Raw genomic sequence first — 22,638 nt, 5'->3', positions numbered from 1 at the left:
CTCATTATACTGCAAGAGTAAATCTTTTTTTCCCCCCAGACTTCAGCTTTACTCACTTTTGACCTTGCTTGTGTCCCAAATTAAGAGGGCCTCAGACATAAACCAAGAGGGCTGCTAAATGGACAACAATACATTTATCTTCATTACACTGTTTACTGATGACATTATGGAATTACAGATCCCATAACTGTATTAGTTAGTGATGAACAAATATGGCAAATCAGCGAAAAATTGGTAATTGTTTGATTCTCCTGAGCTTTTCTAGGCAGCTTTTTCAAGCCAACAGAGAATCATACAGTTCATAATGGACAGCCTAGATTCCTGAACAGTGTGATTTTCTTGAGAGCAGAGAGATCTATTCTCATATACCGTATGTAGGAGAATCAAAAACTGATGTACGGTTGAAATACTGATGAATCAGCAGTTCTCCTAATTCAGCCATCACTAATACTAACCTAATAATGCCTTATTCAAGTGTAATATGGTATAGTAAAACAAAGTTGGCAAATATAAAGATAAATATATGTATGTGCATTTCAAAAAGTTGTTTGCTTACTTTCAGTAAACCTACAAGCTGCTGTGATTTTTGTTTTCCTGATTATTAGAAGTTGCAGAGCTTCTGTGTTGTGTGCCCATCCTGCATGTGCAGTACAATCGCTCAAGCTGCTCAGATGTCATTGTAACCTCTTGAAGAAGATTTTGAAGATATGTGCTGCAACCTGCTGCTGTGATGCTTCCATGTATAGTGTGCGGCAAATCTTGCATGTAATCGAAAGACTGTGTGTGCTGCTCACCAATCGCTGCTGCCAAGTAAAGAAGACTCGTGTGCAGTTCACTGCTGTGATTGTAGCATTATCTAGCCAGCTAATTTTTGGCATTATCCAACTAGCTTGCTTGCATATATGCTATGCATCCTGCATGATTAATTTTACTGCAAGAGCTCCCAACACTGAGGCAACACATGGATCTCGTAAGCTGGCCATACATAGAACATTTTGGTAAAACAATCACAAATTATTTTTATTAATTTTATTTTATTTTATGTAGCTGACACACACAGTGTGAGCAATCAGCAACGTAAAAATGTAGTAATCTGTAAACAAGTTGATTTTTCCAGGTCATATTTTTGCAGACTTTCAGGGAGTTGCAGTTGTGTTTATTAAAAGTTGTGGGAATGAATGGGTAAACAAGTAACTCCCTGGCATTAAAGAGATACAAATTGATGGACTAATTCTGTGTACATAACACCACAGGAATTACATCTTGATTTTTCCTGTATGCTAGATCATATCTGTAGTGTTTTCTGCCTTTTACCATCTTTTGTTGAGGTGCCACCCTCCTAAATTTGACAGTCATAAATGATTTATTGATCTTTAAAGAACATTGTATTTGAATATCACATCCATCAAAATTAAAAAGGGTTTATTACATACCTTAAAACATTGACAAACGGTGCATCCTGGCTTAAGCACTGATATACTCTAAGATGATAGAGCCATTTATTTATGTATATTTTACCTATGATCAGTGTAGGTATGGAAACCGGAGTTCCTGTGGATTATTAATTGTAAGCAACTAAAAAGCCACTGGAATATATTAAAGTACAGATTGGCCTTAGATTGTTTTTGTGACATGTTAACATTGCAGGGCCAGTTAGTGTGACGTTTTGCTGCTCTGGGATCAAAAATGCTAGGTGTATAAGCCAGGGGAAAACTGCTGCACATAAAAGTTTGTGCACTGTGCATTCCTGATGCCTACTTTTAAGAGGGTGTTGTTAATTCTGTTGAAATGGAAGGGATTGCCAGACTAGAGACAGTACTTGCAAGAGGTCACATCTACAAAACCCTTCATAGACAAAAATTAGGCAGTCATAGGAGTGAAACAATCAAAGCATCTCTGAAAATGTAAGGAGGTAATAAACATTCCTAGTTATTCCCTTCTGAGTCTGTGAAAAGAACTGGAAAACAGTGGAGCAGAGAAAACTTTATTAAACAAGGATGTAATTGTTACTCAAATGGAAGTTTGTACCAAACAAAAAGTCTCTGTGCATGGCCACCTACGAATCCAGCTAGTAGGTTTGTGGATCATATTAACATGTGTTGGTTTTACAGAAAAAAATGTCAGGCGATCTATACAAGGAGTGGGGCAGATGATGTCCACAATGGTTTTGACTCGGAAGCAATCTATGTTCAATTCCTCTTCACCTGTGAATTCTGTAGTGAGTCAGGACAACTCTAAGAGGAAGAGTGTGGATACGGAAAATGTCACCGTCATGGAAACCAAGCTGAAAATCCTGGAGATCCTGCAGGTTAGTATGTTGTGCTTATCTGATATTAACTGACATTTGGCTGCTGGATTGTGAGGTGTACATTACATTTTAAACACAAATAAAAGGAAGTATTCAGACTTAGTAAATATACCTATTAAAGTCAGGTTTTGGCAGCTCACAGGCAAAATGTAATCACTCCAGAGCTACAGACAGCATTATGGGCCTTACCTAGTTTGGTAGAACACTAATGTGCAGCAGTCCATAAACCTGTGCAAATATGTTTAGAAGAAAAAAAAGGGGTGCTGTTGCACTTAGGAAAAAAAATAATTAACATATATGTGAAAGAATTAACTATATATATGATAGCTATATAGCAGCAGTCCTAAATGTGATTTTTTTAAACACAAAATCTTATATATTTCAAAACTGGACCGCGCTAAGGTCACAAATTGACAAAATAAACTGTGCAATCTTTAAAGTGATAACACTAAGTAAAATACAAATAAAATATTAATACTCAGTCCCAACATGTGAATAACTTTCCACTAGATCTGCATCAATGTTAGGCAACTCCTCTCCTCCACAGGCAGTATTTCATATTTTCAGCATAAATCAAAACAAAACCAGACATCCCATAGTGTAAAACTGTATAAAACTTTAATATGGGGGCAAACAATAAAAATGCCACTCACTAAAAAAGTACCTTTCCTGGCACTAGGTGTATTCAGCTTTGTATATTATGAATGGGAATTAAGATGGCCGCCGCATTCCAGCGTGTGTTCCAAATACTGGAAGTGACGTCAGTGGAAGTTGTGTCATAAGCCCTCGACTAGTTTCGACCAATAGATCGTCTTCAGGTACTTCCTTCCATTCATAATATACAAAGCTGAATACACCTAGTGCCAGGAAAGGCACTTTTTTGTGAGTGGCATTTCTATTGTTTGACCCCATATTAAAGTTTTATACAGTTTTACACTATGGGATGTGTGGTTTTGTTTTTATTTATGCTGAAAATATGAAATACTGCCTGTGGAGGAGAGGAGTTGCCTAACATTGATGCAGATCTAGTGGAAAGTTATTGGTTACTACCAGCAATCATGTTATAAGGAATATCGCCCATCAGGACCGGATTGCAAACTGGGATAGTAACAAAAAGCGAATGTGACTTATCTAGAGATAGGTGGTCATGAAATGACGGTGAGTTTACATCTATGTGGGGCACCAGTGTGAACCCAGTGAAGCACTTGTCATTTCAGTATGGAGTATCACCGTTAAAGATACAGCACCGTTGCACCAATTATTCACATGTTTGGACTGAATATTAATATTTTATTTGTATTTTGCTCAGTGTTATCACTTTAAAGATTGCACAGTTTATTTTGTCAATTTGTGACCTTAGCGCGGTCCAATTTTGAAATATATAAGTCCATAAACCTGGTTGGAATTTAAATTTTAATAGCTTAGCACAAGTACATGTTAGCTACACAAATACTATTCAGAATGACTGAATTGATGGAAATCAATATATACCAGACATGGGAGGCATTATGTCACAGAAACAAAGAGTGAGCAATTAAAGGAGAATGTACATTATGATGCCACCCACATTTATGCAGTCTGTATAATCACCTTGTTCACTTTTCAGTCATACAAAAACTATGGAAACTATTCATAAAGAATCTACATTAAAAGGTTCAAAGATTTAGACACACACACACACCTACTTAAAAATTGAAATTCTGTCACTTTTTAAGTGGTTTCATCAGAATTATTTATTTATTTATTGATTTGCATTCTATATTTATAAGGTTTTTGTCTATACAAAGTAAATAAAGGGAAACAAATATAACAATCCATTGCATAGCCGCTTAGGTCTAACAGAGGGCAAATTACAATACTAATCTGACAAAAAATTTTTACAAAAATGCATATGGAATGATTAAAAAGCAAAACAAAGAACAGGTCAGGTCTAATAATAGTAATAATAGAATGGTAAATAGCAATCAAGGAGGTCCTGGGGCCCTTAGTAAAAGGATGTAGTGTATTACAGCCTTCATAAGAGGAGAGATCTTGTATGTAAGGGGACCCAGCTATGCTATGCAATGGTCAGAGCCAATATAATCTGGATGTAGATAAATGGAACTCAAAGAAGACGTCTACATTAAGGACTAAGTGATATCCCCTGGTGAAGTGTATAAAGAGTAGTTGGGGTCAGCATAGAAGATAATAGGAAAGGGAAGAAGGAAAATAAGGGTGAGAGGGGGAATGGGGGAGATGCACCCGGTGGAGGGACATACTCTTGGAGTAAGGAAAGAGAGATCCTCAGTGATCTTGGTGGAAATGATAAAGGAGAAGGACTTGCGGTGTCTCACAAGCCACTCAGATCATTGCCTCAACTAACCAACCAATTACAGTCATTTGAATTTGTCAGTGCATGTAAATTCTATCCAATAAAACCATGTGTTTTTGAATTTGGTGTGTGCAACTTTTAATGAGCTGATAAGACTCTCTATTTCCCTAGTATCTTCAACCTTTCTAATCCACTATTGGACTGTATGAAGTTGAGGGGATTTCATCAGTTTTATAAAGAGCCATGTCTTTTCCACTAATATATCAAAACAAATTCCATTTCCCCTCTCCAAATTAATGGCACTATTTTTAGTATGAATCATAGTGAAGAATGCATAGGAACAAGATGCCATATCATTTCACCATTTTGTCTTTTAGACAACCATCAATTACCTATTAGTGATTACTCCTGTTAATACCATAAAACTATATATGATGAACAAGGATACTTAATGGACCTACTATGAATGCAGGGTGTCTTGGTCTTACCCATTAAGGCAGTGTCACCATAGCAGCTTTCATTCATAGTGTATTAAAGCAGAGAGGGTTTCTGATGTCATCATGGCAGTGCTACTCTCAATGTTAGCAGAGAACTACCAAGTGCTGGAGAAGATGCAAAAAGGAAGAAGACCCAGCACATGGTGTGACTGGCCTCAAGACATCCAAAAAGGTAAAAATAGCAAAAATAAAGCAGAATATTCTGTTTGAAGGTCCTCTCGGTTTGTAGGAGACAGGGCATTTGGGGGCACAGACTGAGCCGGATTTGATCTTTGAGTGATATTTGGTCTCTTAAGGCCTGTTTTGCATTTTTATTGACAGTTCATCCTGAATGTAAGATTGGATTACAGGATATCGTATCTGCTCTCCGTTTTCAAGAAGGAATTTGTGGACGTTTTCCCCATGCAAGATAGTGCAGCGGATGGGACAGCACCAGCCTTTGAGAACACAAGTAATCACATACAATTATTAATGATACACGTATAATAGTCATTGTAATAATAGTCATTGTAAACCTAACTATATGAAATATACTGCTTTGAATACATGGCAACAGATGATCTTAGCAATGCTGTAATGCTGTAGCTAGTGTCTTGGCTGCATGAGAAGAAATTTCAGATAATAAAATTAAATTAGACATACATTTATTTTTAACACACGTGAGACTTTACACTTTATAGGTATCTGTATTTTCGGCCATGTGACTGTAATTTTCAGATGTCATTAAACATAACTGAAATAACTGTCAGTTTTAACCTTTGTGAACTGAGCCTATAGTATAATAAACAAACATTGGACTGTCACTGGAATTCATAAAAAGTGCCATAGACACTCTTTAGAACTCATGTTTCAATACTGCAATTTTTAGTGCTTGCGACAGGTTTATGTACCTGTCAGAGACAGGTGCATGATCCTGTCACTTGGAGGCCATACTGGTCACTTCTTTCTCAGCGCAGCTAGTAACACAGAGCTCACTACCTGGCGCCACTGCACCTGTCACACAGACAGGTGCATAGCCGAGGGGTTTCTTTTAAGGTGGGCAGAGCCTGATGGGGAACTCTGAGAGATGAGTAGACAGCAGTGGGTGGATTCCATGGCCGCTATTCAGACCAATAACAGCTATGAAATCTGTCCACTGTCATCCACTGTCAATTACAAGGAAGGCGGACCTGATGGGAAACTAGTATGTCAGGATTCCCTTCAGTCTCTGCCCACTATCAATGTTCAGGCTATATCATTGGTTAATAGGACTCCCGCAGTAAAAATAAAAAACTCATTAATAAAAATACACAACTCCCCTTCCATCCGAATATGGCCTGTCTGTAGTTAGTGCTAATTGATTTCAGTTTCATTATCTATGAGCCAAAGACGATTTTTAAAACAAAATTGTTCCAACCAGTTTAATGAAACAGTTTCAATGCATTTATTCATTTGGTGCAGAACATTTTAAAGTGGTTTTAAAGGCTCAAGGTTTTTTTTTACCTTCATGCATTCTATGCTTGAAGGTAAAAAAACCTTCTCTGCACCACAGCTCCCCTAATACGTAGCCCCATTGCAATCCAGCGATGTTCATGAGAGCTTTGGCTCTCCTGGGATTCTCCCTCCTCATTGACTGAGACAGCATCAGGAGCCATTGGCTCCCATTGCTGTCAATCACAGCCAGTGAACCAAAGAGAGAGGGGTGGGGCCAAGCCACAGCTCTGTGTGCGAATAGATACGCAGAGCAGCGGCTCGGGAGTAAGCTTGCTTCGATGCCCCCATAGCAAACTTCTTGCTGTGGGGGCATTTGGCAGGAGGGAGGAATAACATGTCTGTTATTTAGGAGAAATGCTTTTAATATCACTTTAAAATAACCATACTGCCACAATAGTGTCGCAATTGCTTTATTCTCCCTATGTGTTTTGTATTATATTGGTACCCATTTCTATATCTGAATGACATGATGTAAATATTTCAGGTCATGTTGTTTGCATTGTGCTTGAAACATCCACATGGTGTAAAAGCTGGAACCACAAACTGTGATTGATTAGTAAATATTCTAAAGTATCTCATGTGTTGACCTATAACACAATACTGTAGACCAGGGTTTCTTAACCAGGGTTCCTCCAGAGGTTGCTGGGGTATCCTTGAGCAATGAGCAATTTGTGCCTCAGATAAATTCCCACTGGCACCATTGATCTTTTAGCTATTCTTCCCAATTATCACAAATGTAAGTAGCATTCTTCCCACTAACACACTAATGTGTCATGAGTTGTAGATATAATAATTTTTAGCAGGCTTCCCTGAAACCAGATAGTTATTTCAAGGGTTCCTCCAAGTTGAAAATGTTGAGAAAGGCTGGTCAGTATAAAAAGTACATTTGCATCTTGGATTTACCTGACGTATGTCACTTTTTAGTACAGGTTGAATGAATCAGTGGGTATAATACCAGCATACTGCCTAGAAGATTCTAAAAATCATACTTTGTCCCCATCTTTTTTTAGTCAGACAGTTTTATTGTATTCACAGAGTTTTACGGTACATAGAAACAACAAATCATAACATTCCCCCCACCCACACTCTCTAGTGTACTGTAACAAAGGAATTAGTTCAAGAAAAAAATACAAGGCTCCACATGTGCGCATAGTTACACCTAGTTTTTAATCGGGATCCAATTTCCAATGCAATTCTTGCTTCAATTTTAGAGGAATGACAACATTTAAAGTGATGCTTTTAGCATATGAATTCAACACTTTTTATACTGTATATCCCTTATGTAAACTAATTATAACATCCAAATGTACTTTGTAACAGTCTATACTGCGCTGTCATTACCAGTTTGATGTCAGTAGACAGACGCAAATATCTGAAGATGTTACTGTAATATTGGTAATTTATATACAGGTAAATGTATATTTATTTATTCCTGAACATTTAATAAATCTGTCCTTGTTTATACAGATGCCACCTTAAATCTAGAGCGTATTTCAGAACAAGCAGAAGCTATGTTTGGAGTGGGGTAAGTAAATATGGCTGCTTATTTGGGGTCCAATAATCACTGCTTCTGTATGCATTGGGGTTGATTTACTAAAGGTATTTAATATAGCTATGTATATGTTCCCATAGCATACTAACTAAGGTGAAACAGTTTGGCATAATACAAAGAGAAAACTGCACACCGATGATGTCTTAATGGGCAAAACTTTATTCAGCTTCAGGACATAGTCTCGCCCCCAGGACCACCTCGCTAACATGTTTCATTCAGTGGGCTTAATAATTCCTGTACGAAACATATAAAAGGTCCTGGGGGCGGGCCCATATGTTTAATTTTGGCTGATTAAAGTTTTACCTGTGAAGGTATCAATGGACTGCGACTTTACATTTGAATTATACCAGGCTATGTCTGTAGGAGTGACATACTCTTCAGCTGCAACTGATTCAAACATATAAGGAAGCACGTGAAGGGTTGGGGTGGTATACTTTTCTTTGACTCTACAATCTGTAACGTGAAAATTTATTCACTTTGAAAAAGCAAGGGAAATTAAAAAAAAAACAAGGCTTTTGCTTGCACACGATTGGATAATATTAATTTATCAGAAGTGAATATGTTTGCTCATGAGAAGTTATCCTGCTCATACACAGCTCATATGCTTCAAATAATCACATTAAAGGACACTTCCGGCAGTCTGTGCAGTCCCTTTCTGATCTGAAAAGGCAGAGAACATAATACTGTAGCCTGTCATCAGCTGCACAGCAAATATAAATGCAGAGTAAGCTGTTTCAGATCTGCTTAATCATAGGAATTGCTGACATTCACATTTATAACTGTTATTATTATAAAACGTAAGTTGTTTTTTAGGATTGATGGACCAATAAATGTATTCTTCCCTGCAGGAAGAATACTATTCTGGAAGTTGATGACGAGGGTGGTAGGATGTTTCTGCGTGTCCTCATACATCTGACAATGAATGACTACCCAGCCCTCATCTCTGGGTCTTTACAACTTCTTTTTAAACATTTTAGCCAAAGACAAGAAGTGCTGCATACATTCAAACAGGTACCTCTGGAAGTGTGTTGGAAGTAAAAGCGTTGATCTGTTTGAAAGACGTTGTGCAATACAGCAGTCATTTATATAACTATGAACGTTTTTAAATTAATTAAATTCATAGTGACCAGAAGTCAAACATGGTATGTGATGGCCTGGACTTTGGAAATCAAACTAATATTCATTAAAGCTATCCTTACTTCTGCACTTCTGTTTTACAACCTAAATTTAATCCCCTAAACTAGTGTAATGAATGATATATAAACACAATGGTTTTTAATATTCACACATGCATATTGTTGCATGTCATAAAGTAAATTTTTTTCAAGTCTTGTTTCAAATTACTGTGACATGCATTCTGTGTGTAGGCACCCATTCATTTCAACAGGCTTCTCTACCCACAGAAATGAGTGGAAAGAAGTCCCCAACCCTTTTTTTAATCATGCTGCACCAAGTCGCATGATACTGCGTCACTATGTGGTCTGGGACAAGAAAAAAACGCTCCACAGTTGTCAATTCATGGGGCTGCTATTAACAATTAATGGCACCCCCGGGCGTCTGCAATTTTGCAAGCGTTCCCCACTTGCAGATATGTGAGCCTAGCCATAGAACAAAAAGATCAGTTATAAATGTGTTGCACAGTGTATGGACATTGCACCCCCATACCCTTAATCATGTGTCATAAAACAAACATGTAAATGGAAAACAATTTGCTATGTGAATAAAACTGTAAATAACATCTATATCAATATAATTAAATGTCAATGTTTATCACATCTTTAGACAAGTATAAGGTGTCATCCAACAGCAATAAATGAACTTTATCTTCCTAAAGCGAGACCACTTTTTCATATAACTTTCAGTGTTCATCCCACAAATTATGGTGTCTTCCACTAGTAACCCCAGGACAGATGCTCATCACAGGAATATGGTCAATAATATATTAGGAGTAAAAATGCATGTGTTGTCAAATATACATGCACAGGTATATTGCTGTTATCTTCTGCACATTATGCATTTGTTTTATGAAACAGGATTACTATTAGAGTAGTGAGATCACTGTTTATTTACTACACATCATGGTTATACTGACTAATATTATTGAATGTTATACAGCACTCAGTTTAAAGCAATATTAAACCCAAACCCAAAAATGTAATATATTGCAGCTTACCAATCATTAGATGTGGTGGCTGTTTTCTATTTTTAGGCATTTGGTTCCTCTGTTGTTCCCTGGTTATCTGGCCAGTAACACACCTGTATTACAGTGCTTCCACTCTGGATGAATGAGCACAGGGGGCAGATTTAGACAGTAGCTTTGTCAGCCTGGGGGGAGGAGAGTGTTAGATGTACTAGCAGATTTAAATACTGTAACAAGTTGAAGCTCAGCTTTAGCTAACATGATATCAGTTAAATAAACAGTTCTTTCCTTTTGGGATAAAGGTTTTACATAAATAAAAGCTGACAATTGTAAGCACCTCTGTAAGTGATAAATGGTCTGTCTCATCCCTGTAACTGCAAGAGAGCTTACTGAGCTTACTACAACAGACTTACTGGCTGTATTACCTAAACAAGGAAATTAATATGACCACCACATCTAAAAAAATGGTAAGCTGCAATATAATACATATTTTCTTTCGGGTTTATTACCACTTTAATTTAAGTTAATTTTAATTTGCATATGTTTTCAATCTTCCAGGTTCAACTGCTGATCTCAGCCCAAGATGTTGATAATTACAAAGTTATCAAATCTGAGCTTGACAGACTGAGGACCATGGTAGAAAAATCTGAGCTCTGGGTGGACAAGAAAGAAAAATCAGGAAGTAATAGTTCACCAGATAGTAACAAAAAGGAGAAAAAAGAGGTGATACACTTTGAACTACTATAATCTCATTTACAATTTCCTCTTACAGAAGCCATATTTTTCTTTTAGGAAGGCACTCCTATCACAACGTGCTGTTCTTTGTCATGGTCACTGCTGCATCTATTAAAAATTACATGTTCGCAGTCTAGTAAGATACAGATTGTTTCTATGCTCTTCTGTGTTAGAGCAGGTCTGCTGTAAAATTGGATGTCTCAATTGTTCATCTTGGTTATTGTATGACTTTTGAAAATGCTGCAAAATATGTAAGCCTACAGATGAAAAGAATTATATTCTTTTAAGATGATTATGTAAGCAAGTTTTTAGTGTAGAGGATTTCAAGGCTCAGTCCACCTGTAAGTGCTGTTTGACTTATTTCTCCTGTAAATCCCCAAAATTTGTCTTTCATAGTTTCTCAGCTCCATTCCTGACCACCTTGAAGTTTCAGATGTTACCATGCAGTTGGGGATTTCCCAGTTTTTTTATTACATTATCTGTGTTATGAAATCATTTATAAATCCATCATAGAGTGGGGATCCTTCATGCCTGACATCAGGTTAGCAGACCTAGGAATCTAGCAGATTTCAGCACTGGAGTCCCTAGGAAACCATTAGATGGTTTATCTCCCCAGAAAATGCCAAAAACACTGAAATATCAATAGGATCAACAAGATTGATGTGCTTTCTATTTAACAGCATGAAGGGGGTCAGGAGAGCGCTGGAAAACCAGCTACAGAGAAAAGCAGTGAGAATTATCAGCTTGTAAAGGAGGTAAGAGTTTGTCCATGTTTTGTCAAAGCTGTAGTGGCAGAGTTTCTTGACTGCTTAAAAAGATATACATCATATATTGTCTTGCTCCATACAAATCAATGGGAATCAATTTGAAAACCGTAAAGTACATGCATAGTAACACTTTTCACAGTCAGCTTAACCCAAATATGCAAATAATAGTTCAATCCAGTGTATTATAAGAAGGACATGCAAGTATGATAAATTATAAGTAGACACTGCTGATCCCTATAAAATATATTTTTTTAATAATGTTCCATCCCATTAGATCTTGGAAAGATTGAATAAAATGTGTGGTGTTGGAGAGCAAGTCCGCAAGAAGCAACAAAGGTTATTAAAAAATATGGATGCCCACAAGGTTATGCTGGATCTCCTTCAAATACCATATGAAAAGGTATAATTATTATCTTATCATTGTAAACATGTTTTTTGCATGCAAATATTACTGTAATGTAATAACCAAATATGTAGCAGTTATATGCAATGATTAAAGTGACACTAAAGTCTTTTTTTTTTTAATAACAAATATGTCATACTTACCTGCTACATGCAGTGGTTTTGCACAGAGCAGCTCAGATCCTCCTCTTCGCGGGTCCCCCGCCAACTATCCTAGCACCACCCTCATGTCTGGTGCCCCCACAACAAGCAACTTGCTATGGGGCCACACGAGCATGCTTGTTCCTGAACCACAGTTCTGCATGTACATTCACACACACAGACCCAGGTCTCAGCCCCGCCCCCTCCCTCTCTTAATTGGCTCAGGTTAGTGTTAGTGGAGGGCTGCTACACACAGAAGGTTTTTTACCTTCATGCATAGAATTGAGCCTTTAGAACCACTTTAAAGCTGAGTTCCAGCCAGAACATTTTTCTTGTTTTGTATATGGAGAAGGATTAGAACACATGGCACTATTTAATTCTGCATTGGCTCATTTCCCACTATGTCCTGTGTTTTGACACCCATCATAGGGACAGAAAATAAAGAAAATTAGGGAATCAAATGTAGAAATAGCAGGTGCCAAACTGAAAAGTGATTCCAAGCATTTCTTTAATTATTTTTTAATTTTATTAAACTAAAACAGCCAACTTGTTTTGGGAGGCAACAAAACTCCCCCTTCATCAGGGGTAAGTACTAAAACTTTGTGCATTAGTACTGCTTGGACCTTAACCATTTGCCTACCGGGCACTTATACCCCTTTCCTTACCATGCCAATTTTCAGCTTTAAGCGCTGTCACACTTTGAATGACAATTGCGCGGTCATGCAACATTTTACCCATATGAACTTTTTATCATTCTTTATTTTGGTGGTATTTACTTGCCGCTGGGGGTTTTATTTTTTGCGCTATAAACAAAAAAAGAGCAAAAAAAAAAAAAAAGTTTCTTTGTTTCTGTTATAAAATTTTGCAAACAGGCAATTTTTCTCCTTTACTGATGTGCGTTGATGAGGCTGCACTGATAGGCAGCACTGATGGGCACTGATAGGCAGCACTGAAGGGCACTGATAGGTGGCACTGATAGGCAGCACTAATGAGGTGGCACGGATAGGTGGCACTGATAGGTGGAACTGATAGGTGGCACTGATGATGTGTACTGATAGTCAGCACTGATAGGCGGCACTGCTGGGCACTGACTGGCAGCACTGCTGGGCTGCACTGATGGGCACAGGTGGGTGGCACTGATAGGCAGAGGTGGGTGGCACTGATGGGCAGAGTTGGGTGACACAGGTGGGTGGCACTAATGGGCACAGGTGGGTGACACAGGTAGGTGGCACTGCTGGGCACAGGTGGGTGGCACTGCTGGGCACAGGTGGGTGCAACTGGTGGGTGGCACTGCTGGGCACGATCATCAGGGCACTGATCATCAGTGCCCTGATGATCGGTGCCGATCCCTGCTCTGACAACTGCCGGTTCTCGGCAGTACTTTCCCCACGTTCTGACAGCGTGAGGAAAGTGCAGCCGAGAACCGGCAATTGCATTTCCCTGTGATCAGCGTGTCATTGGACACGGCTGATCAGGTGGTAAAAAGCCGCTGTGATTGGCCTTTTACCACATCACGTGATCAGCTGTGTCCGTAGGACATAGCGATCATGGAGATCGCCGGGTGCGCGCCCCCCGAGAACGCGTTCTGGGAGGACGCCAGCGGTGTTCTCACCACCACTGGTTTCACCATCCGTCTTCTCTCCCTGGCGCCGGCATCTTTAGTGTGGGCATGCAGCTGTGACAGCTTGCGGCTTCATAGCCGGGTGCCCACTGCGCATGCGTGAGAAGTGCTGCACTTTGTTAATGGCCTTGCAGTCTTCTGGGACCTGTCACGTGTCCCAGAAGACTACGGGGAGGGAGGGGGGGGAGAAAAACTTCCACTCCTGATCACCTTGGCCATCGCAGCGGACGTGGGAGCTGGTAACTGTTAAATTAGGGTACCCGCTTCCACTCCCCAAAGGTGCCAATCCTTAATGGGGAGCAGGGGACAAAGGCTTGAAGCGGAGCTTCCCCTTTTGGCTGGAGCTCCGCTTTAGGTATTCACTCAGCAGCAGCCACCAAGTTTATTATTTCAAAAGGAATACATATTTTGGAGAAACCTGTAGTAAAAGCCTTGCTGTAAATGCATTATGTTGGCAGGGTGGGATTTTTTTTTAAGAATTCTTTTGTGAAACCTACTTAACAGAGCATTAATCTGGCAATTCTGCTCCAGGTCTGGGCTTGACCATGCTTTTCACAGCTTATTACCTCTTTAATTTCTGTTGCTTTGCTTTGTAGTAGTGGTAGCTGGGCGTGATATTTATCGTCAGGGAACTTAAATCAATAATGTTTCAACAAAAATAAATGACTCAGACAGGCTTATTTACCTGAAGTGTATTGTAGTAAACCATTTGTTTCACCTGTAAAAATGTTTTCAAATGCATATAATTTTCAGTCTCCCACCAACTTTACCATCAGAATATAAGTATTGAAAGTTCACCTGAAAACAACAGATCTTGTATTGACAAAGCACTCCTTAATTGTCCATAGAAACTCATTTGTTGTCATAAGGTAAAAATTGCTTTCTCTAATAAATCCCTTTGGGCTTTGGTTGTGTGGCTTGGCTACCCATTATAAATGAGGCATTTCCCCTACAAATTGAACATTGATTTCCTTTAAATGAGTAATCTCCAGCTAACACAGTAGCCATACTCCCTATGGTGAAGTGATCATGGCCTACTTATTGAGCAAAGGTAGCCATTTTTCATTACTGTGGGAGCAAAATGCCTTCACCTTTAAAATTATTTAAAACATACAGTATAATATAGCTATTGTGACAAGTAACGTCAACAGAATAAAAATATAATCACAGTACATATATTTAGGGCCACACATATTTGGACATAGGCACAATTTTAGTTTTTGAATGTATTTACCAAAACATATTCGAGCTATAGTTATATAATGGATATGGGCTGAAAGTGTACACTCTCAGGTTTAATTTGAGGGAATGTACATCCAAATTGGAGGAAGGGTTTAGGAATTACAACTCTTAAGAGCAGCCATCCCCCCTTTTTCAAGGGACCAAAAGTAAATGGACGATTGAATCAAAAGCTGTTTCATGGCCAGGTGTGGTCTACTCCTTCATTATTTCTTCATCAAGTAAGCAGGTAAAAGGTCTGGAGTTGATTTTAAGTGTGGTATTTACATTGTGAATCTATCAACCTACATCATGCGTTCAAAGGAGCTGTCCATGCATGTGAAACAGGCCATTGTCAGGCTTCAAAAATGAAACAAATCCATCAGAGAGCTAGCAGCAACATGAGGAGTGGCCAGATCAACAGTTTGGTACATTCTGAGGAAAGAAGAGGAAAGAAGAATGCACTGGTGAGCTCAGCAACATAAAAAGGCATGGATGTCCATAGAAGACAACAGTGGTGGATGATCGCAGGATCCTCTCTATGTTAAAGAAAAACTCATTCACAACATCCAGACAAGTGAAGGGCACTCTCCAGGAGGTGGGCATATCATTGTCAAAGTCTACAATCAAGAGAAGACCTCTTGAGAGCAAATACAGAGGTTTCACCACAAGGTGCAAACCATTCATAAGCCTGAAGAAAAGAAAAGCCAGATTATTATTATTATATTATTATTATTATACAGTATTTATAAAGCGCCAATAGTTCGCTCAGCGCTGTACATTACAAAGGGGGACAGAACATGTGACAGAACAATAACAATACAATGCAAAACATGAGGGGATCGAGGGCCCTGCTCTTTCGAGCTTGCAATCTAGGAGGGAGGAGATGGTGGCACAGGAGGAGATAGCTGTGGGGGATGGAGTGGTAGGAAGAGTGGAGGAGGTAGGCAAGTTAGCATGGGGTGGGGTAGGCTTCCCTGAAGAGATGGGTTTTCAGGGTGTGCCTAAAGGAGAGGAGAGTAAGTGATAATCTGATGGGTTGGGGCAGGGAGTTCCAGAGGATGGGTGACACCCTGGAGAAGTCCTGGAGGCGGGCGCGGGAGGAGGAGACCAGGGAACTAGAGAGAAGGAGGTCTTGTGAGGAGCGGAGTGTGCGTGTTGGGTGGTACTTGGATATTAGGTCGGTGATGTAATTTGGGGCAGTATGGTGGACGGCTTTGTACGTCAGTGGTAGGATTTTGAATTTGATCCGTTGCGCAATTGGAAGCCAGTGGAGGGATTGGCAGAGGGGGGTGGCGGAGATGGAGCGGTTGGAAAGGTGAATGAGTCTGGCTGCCGTATTCAGGATCGACTGAAGCGGGGATACCCAGCGGCGAGGCAGGCCAGTAAGGAGGATTAGATTTAGTAAAAAAAAAACATCTAAAAAAAGCCAGACCAGTTCTGGAAAAGCATTCTTAAGGATGGCTGAAACTAAGATTAATCTGTACCAGAATGACAGGAAGAAAAAAGTGTGAAGGCTTGGAACAGCTCATTGTCCAAAGCACACAACGTCATCTGTAAAACATTGGGGAGGCAGTGTGATGGCATGGGCATGCATGGCTTCCTCTAGCACTGGGTCATTGGTGTTTATTGATGATGTGACAGAAGACAGAAGCAGCCGGATAAATTCTGCAGTTTAGAGATATACTGTCAGCCCAGATTCAGCCAAATGCAGCAAAGTTGATTGGACGGCGCTTCACAGTACAGATGGACAATGATCCAAAACACACTGCAAAAGCAACCCAGGAGCTTTTGAAGGAAAAGAAGTGTAATATTCTGCAATGGCCGAGTCAGTTACCTGATCTCAACCCAATTGAACATGCATTTCACTTGCTGAAGGCAAAACTAAAGGCAGAAAGACCCACAAAGTACAACTGAAGACAACTGCAGTTGCCTGGCAATGCATCAGAAAGGAGGAATCCCTCCTCCTAATGTCCATGGTTCCAGACTTCAGGCAGTCATTGCCAGTAAAGGATTCTCAACAAAATATTAAAAATGAAAATTTTATTTATGACTATATTCATTTGTCCAATTATATTTGACCCCCTGAAAATGGAGGGACTGTGTATAAAAATGGTTGCAGTTCCTAAAATTTGTGCTTGATATTTATGTTCAACCCCTTGAATTAAAGCTGAAAGTCTGCACTTCAGGATCATTTGTATTGTTCCCTTTTAATATATTCTGGTGGCATACAGACCAAAAGTATGAAAATTGTGCTTGTGTCCAAATATATATGGACCTAACTGTAGTACAAGGAATAAGGTAAATTACGAGCCAAAGATAATTTCATGCTGGATATTTTTTTTTGTGTCAGAAATACATTTCTTTTGAAAAATCCATTAGTACCTATAAATTGCAGCTGTGTATAGGAAGTGAGGTCAGTCTTAGCATTTTAATGACCCCCACCAGTCCACTGTCCTAGATAGGGCATATAAATCTATAGAAAGATTTGAAAATAATGTAGAATACCTGAAGATAAAGCCAGACTTGCATGGTGGACCATACAAACAGGAGCCTGGTTGGTGCCATGGAGAATTAAACTGGAAACACGAGATCTGTGCCTCCAAACAAGTGAATTACTCATCATCAGCATCCTACATCTTTTGGGTACACTACTCCATTGCCTTCCCAGAAGTTATGATCTCAGCATGATTTATTGCTTGAATATCCTTGAAGTGGTTGTAAAGGCTGAGAGTTTTTACCCTTCATGCATTTTATGCATGAAGGTAAAAAACTTTCAGAGTGCAGCCCCCCCCGATACTCGATCCAGCCCAATCTGGATCTAGTGAGGTGCACAAGAGGCTCTCCTGGGACTGTCAATCACAGCCAGTGAGGAGAGGGTGGTGGGCAGGACTGTGCCGGCGGCTTGGGAGCAAGCACGCAAAAGTGCCCCCAGAACAAGCAGCTTGCTCTGGGTGCGCTCAGCAGGGGGAAGGGGCCAGGAGGGCTGGGGGGTGGACCGGAGAAAAGGATGGGGTCATTCTATGCAAAACCATTACACAGAGCAGGTAAGTACGATGTGTGTATTATTTTACAGAAAGCATGTTCGAGCCTTCAGAACAACTTTAAGGTAAATTGAGGATATGGTAGGAGGAGTGCCCTCTGTTTATTAGAACCATTCAGGAGGTTGGGCTTAACCAGGAAAGAAAGACATATCAGACAATAGCAAGGAATGTGCACTGTCAGTTTCCAACCTAAAGTGCTATACCTGTATTAACCTTTTAGGCCGCATTCACACTCGAACTCTAGCTTTTCTAAAGGCCGGAGAAATTAAGTGGGAAGTGTAAACAATATTTATGCTTCCCAGATCACTTTTTCAAGCGTTTAGATGTTTATGCTTTAAAGCAAGTTTTTTATAAGCATTTGAACACTTTTGAAAGAAAATGTAAATATTTCAGTGAGCTTAGTTTACTCTATGGTGTTTGTGCTTCACTGTAAGCACACTGCTTTGCATGGCTGTGCTATGCACAAAAGCAGTGTGCAGGAGCTGCCAGGGGAGAGGACTGTTTTGGTTACAAACAGTTCTTCCCCCACCCCCCATCGGAGATGCTCGGCAATCACTGGGCGCCAGGGAATAATCACCGACCGGGACCCGGTGAAAAACAGCCGAGGCCTCGAATGGCAGCGCGGGTATATATATATATACACGTGATTTTGCACACCCGTGCTGCCATGTAGTACTTCTGCTATAGGGTGGATGGAAAGCGCTTAAAAAAACACCAGTGCTCTTGGCAGGAAAAACTGTTATTTAGTACTAGTGTTTAGGAGCGTTTAACGTTTTTTTCTGCCAGAAAAATGCTCTCAAAAACGCAAAACGGAAGAGTTTTTTTTCTGCCTCTAAATGCAGAGCTTAAAAAATGCCTCTAAACTACCTAATGTGCATGGACACATAAGATAACATTCATTGCTTTTACAGGCAAAATGCTAAACTCCTCTAGGAGCAGTGTTTTTTTAAGCCAGTGTGCATGGAGCCTAAATGTGACTGAACTGAATGCACCAAAACACAGGTTTATAGCTATCAATCATTGTAAATGACACCATTGAAAAAACATTGCATACATTTACTGTATATGCATTTAGAAATGTCCTCTAAATGCGTATAAACGCAGGTTTGACATTGCCAGTGTGGATGAAGCCTTAGAATATCAGTCTGCTTACTCCAGTGCCATTATTACTGTAGAATTAATCTAAAGTGACTTCTGTAATCATATGTAAACCAAACATGAAGATTGATAGCTATAAAGATTGTAATCAAAATAAAAATCTGTGATTATCAACATGTCTTGTGCAAACATCATTTAATTAAAAAGAGCTTTATCATTATCTCTTTTGTTCTGATTTGCACCAGCCACTATGTGTTTGAATAATTTGTGTACTTATATTGCATTCCCTGGTTTCTCCCTCCCCCTTTTTAACATGTTTAGTTATTTCTGTTTTCATCACATACCTTATTTAGATCCAGTGCTGTCATCACTAAGCCTTTGTGCTTCTCTATGCAAAACAGTCAGTTCATGGCTGATGGGAGGGGCTGGCAGGGTGCTGTTCATAGCTTTCTTTAACCACTTGCCTACCAGGCACTTATACCCCCTTATTTACCAGGCCAATTTTCAGCTTTCAGCGCTGCCGCACTTTGATTGACAATTGCGCGATTATGCAACATTGTACCCATATGAAATTTTGATCATTTTTTTCTCACAAATAGAGCTTTCTTTTGGTGGTATTTAATCGCCACTGGGCGCTTTACTTTTTGCGCTATAAATAAAAAAAGTGCAAACAATTTGAAAAAAAAAAAAGTTTCTTTGTTTCTTTTATAAAATTTTTCAAACAGGTATTTTTTCTCCTTCACTGATGTGCGTTGATGAGGCAGCACTGATGGGCACTGATAGGCGGCACTGATGGGCACTGATAGGCAGCACTAAAGGGCACTGATAGGCAGTACTAATGAGGTGGCACGGATAGGCGGCACTGATAGACAGCACTAATGAGGTGTCATGGATAGGCGGCACTAATATGCAGCACTGATAGGCGGCACTGATAGGTGACACTGATTATGGGTACTGATAGACGGCACTGACTGGCATCACTGCTGGGCACTGACTGGCGGCACTGACTAGCACAACCCCTGGGCACTGACTGGTGGCACTGACTGGCAGCACTGCTGGGCTGCACTGGTGGGTGGCACTGGTGGGCAGCACTGGTGGGTGGGCACAGGTGGGCACAGGTGGGTGGGCACAGGTGGGTGGCACTGCTGGGCACAGGTAGGTGGCACTTCTGGGCACAGATGTGTGACACTGCAGAGTGGCACAGGTGGGTGCACTGCTGGGCACAGGTGGGTGATCTGCTGGGCACAGGTGGGCGGAGCTAGTGGGCGCACTGCTGGGCACAGGTGGGCGGAACTTGCGGGCGGCACTGCTGGGCACCGATCATCAGGGCACTGATCATCAGTGCCCTGATGATCGGTGCCGATCCCCGCTCTGACAACTGCCGGTTCTCGGCAGTACTTTCCTCACGATCTGACAGCGTGAGGAAAGTGCAGCCGAGAACCGGCACTTGCATTTCCCTCTGATCATTGGACACCGCTGATCACGTGGTAAAAGGCCGCTGTGATTGGCCTTTTACCACATCACGTGATCAGCTGTGTCTGTAGGACACAGCGATCACGGAGATCGCCGGGTGCGCGCCCCCTGGGGCGCGCAGGAGAGCGCGTTCTGGGAGGACGTCATATGACGTCCACTCAGAACTGGCTGGCTGCAGTGCAGCCGTCATTCGGCTATCTGCGGTCGGCAGCTAGTTAACAAAGTTAATAATGCTTCAGCACTCCTCTCAAAAACCCTTTGTCCTAATGCAAGCTCTTGAGAGTAGTGCTGAGGCAGACAAAGATCAAAATGCCTTGATGGGTGGATGTCAGTATTGAAGCATACTGAAATTATATGCAGATGACCTTAAGTAACACCCATACATACAGTAAGTCTCCATAATTGAAAGAAGTTAAATTCTATCAGTGAAAGGGGTGAGCCAGGGACAATCAGACTTGGGAGGGTTAGATGGTGCTGATTTTCCTCCAGCCAGTAAATGACACATGTTCTATCTTATTTCAGCTTCTAGTACACACTATGAGAAGCTCCCAATATGCAGCAAAATCAAATTAAGCAATTTAGTACAGGAGAGGAGCCTGTACACAGCTATGCAAGAAGGTAAAGCCTGCCATTAACGGTTCAAATCTGAGCCAGTTCAGCAGACACCAGCTGAGATTCGAACCATGTATGGGCAGGCCAAACATTCCTAAGTTGATTGATCAATCAATTTAGGTGCAGCCAGCCTGTTGGGTTTTACATGCAATCATTTCTAGTGGTGGCGGCGGTGACAGGTGGAGGCCTGGTTGGTATTCGCTCCATAAGACGCACAGACATTTTCCCCCATATTTGGAGCGAAAAATACGGTACATGGGTGTCCGCTTTTCATCTGTAAAGGGACAGATGAAAAAATGGGCATACGAAACGCCCAGGTGAAAGGACCTTTAAAGTTTATTTGGACAAACTGAAGTTAGAAGCTGATTGGCTACCATGCACAGGTGCATGAGATTCTGAGTGCTCACATTTTAGCTTCCTTTTACTTATCTGCATTTCCTTTTATGATTTTTATTGTAAAATTATAAACACATTTTTCTGATTGTGTAGCAATCCTAGCAAACCTAGTTTTTATTTATATTTTCAATGCTACGTATTGTAGATGCATACCTATACTATATTGCCAAAAGTATTAGGGCACCTGCCTTTATACGCACATGAACGTTAATGGCATCCCAGTCTTAATATGCAGGGTTCAATATTGTGTTGGCCCACCCTTTGCAGCTATAACAGCTTCGACTCTTCTGGGAAGGCTGTTCACAAGGTTTAGGAGTGTGTCTATAGAAATGTTTGACCATTCTTCTAGAAGCACATTTGTGAGGTCAGGCACTGATGTCGGACGAGAAGGCCTGGCTCACAGTCTCTGCTCTAATTCATCCCAAAGGTGTTCTATCGGGTTGAGATCAGGACTCTGTGCAGGCCAGTTAAGTTCCTTCACAACAAAAATAAATCATCCATGTCTTTATGGACTTTGCTTTGTGCACTAGTGCGCAGTCATGTTGGAACAGGAATTGGCCATCCCCAAACTGTTCCCACAAAATTGGGAGCATGAAATTGTCCAAAATGTCTTGGTTTGCTGATTCCTTAAGAGTTCCCTTCACTGGAACTAGGGGGCCAAGCCCAACCCCTGAAAAATAGTCCCACACCATAATCTCCCCTCCACCAAACTTTACACTTGGCACAATGCAGTCAGGCAAGTACCGTTCTCCTGGCAACTGCCAAACTCCAGAGAACACATCTCCACTGCTGTAGAGTCCAGTGGCGGTGTGTTTTACACAACGGCATCCAAGGCTTTGCATTGCACTTG

At 40.5% G+C, this 22,638-nt stretch overlaps 1 protein-coding gene across 2 annotated transcripts in view; it reads left to right on the top strand.

Annotated features, from left to right (window-relative positions):
* The window catches only part of ITPR3 (inositol 1,4,5-trisphosphate receptor type 3), a 465,627-nt gene that overhangs the window by 204,759 nt on the left and 238,230 nt on the right, over nt 1-22,638 (top strand). Inside the window, exons 22-28 of one of the 2 annotated variants that reach the window (XM_089673590.1) lie at nt 2,112-2,308; nt 5,438-5,567; nt 8,057-8,114; nt 8,990-9,152; nt 10,840-11,004; nt 11,697-11,771; nt 12,058-12,183. In XM_089673590.1, coding sequence (XP_089529716.1) covers nt 2,112-2,308; nt 5,438-5,567; nt 8,057-8,114; nt 8,990-9,152; nt 10,840-11,004; nt 11,697-11,771; nt 12,058-12,183 — 914 coding nt within the window. The remainder of the gene's footprint in view (nt 1-2,111; nt 2,309-5,437; nt 5,568-8,056; nt 8,115-8,989; nt 9,153-10,839; nt 11,005-11,696; nt 11,772-12,057; nt 12,184-22,638) is intronic. The other variant, XM_089673591.1, reaches the window with a different exon arrangement.

The sequence above is a fragment of the Staurois parvus genome, unplaced genomic scaffold (assembly GCF_062004578.1).
Source record: "Staurois parvus isolate SC_StPar_1 unplaced genomic scaffold, SC_StPar_1.0 ptg000142l, whole genome shotgun sequence".
Lineage (NCBI taxonomy): Eukaryota > Metazoa > Chordata > Amphibia > Anura > Ranidae > Staurois > Staurois parvus.
This window is presented reverse-complemented; position numbering and strand designations above follow the sequence as displayed.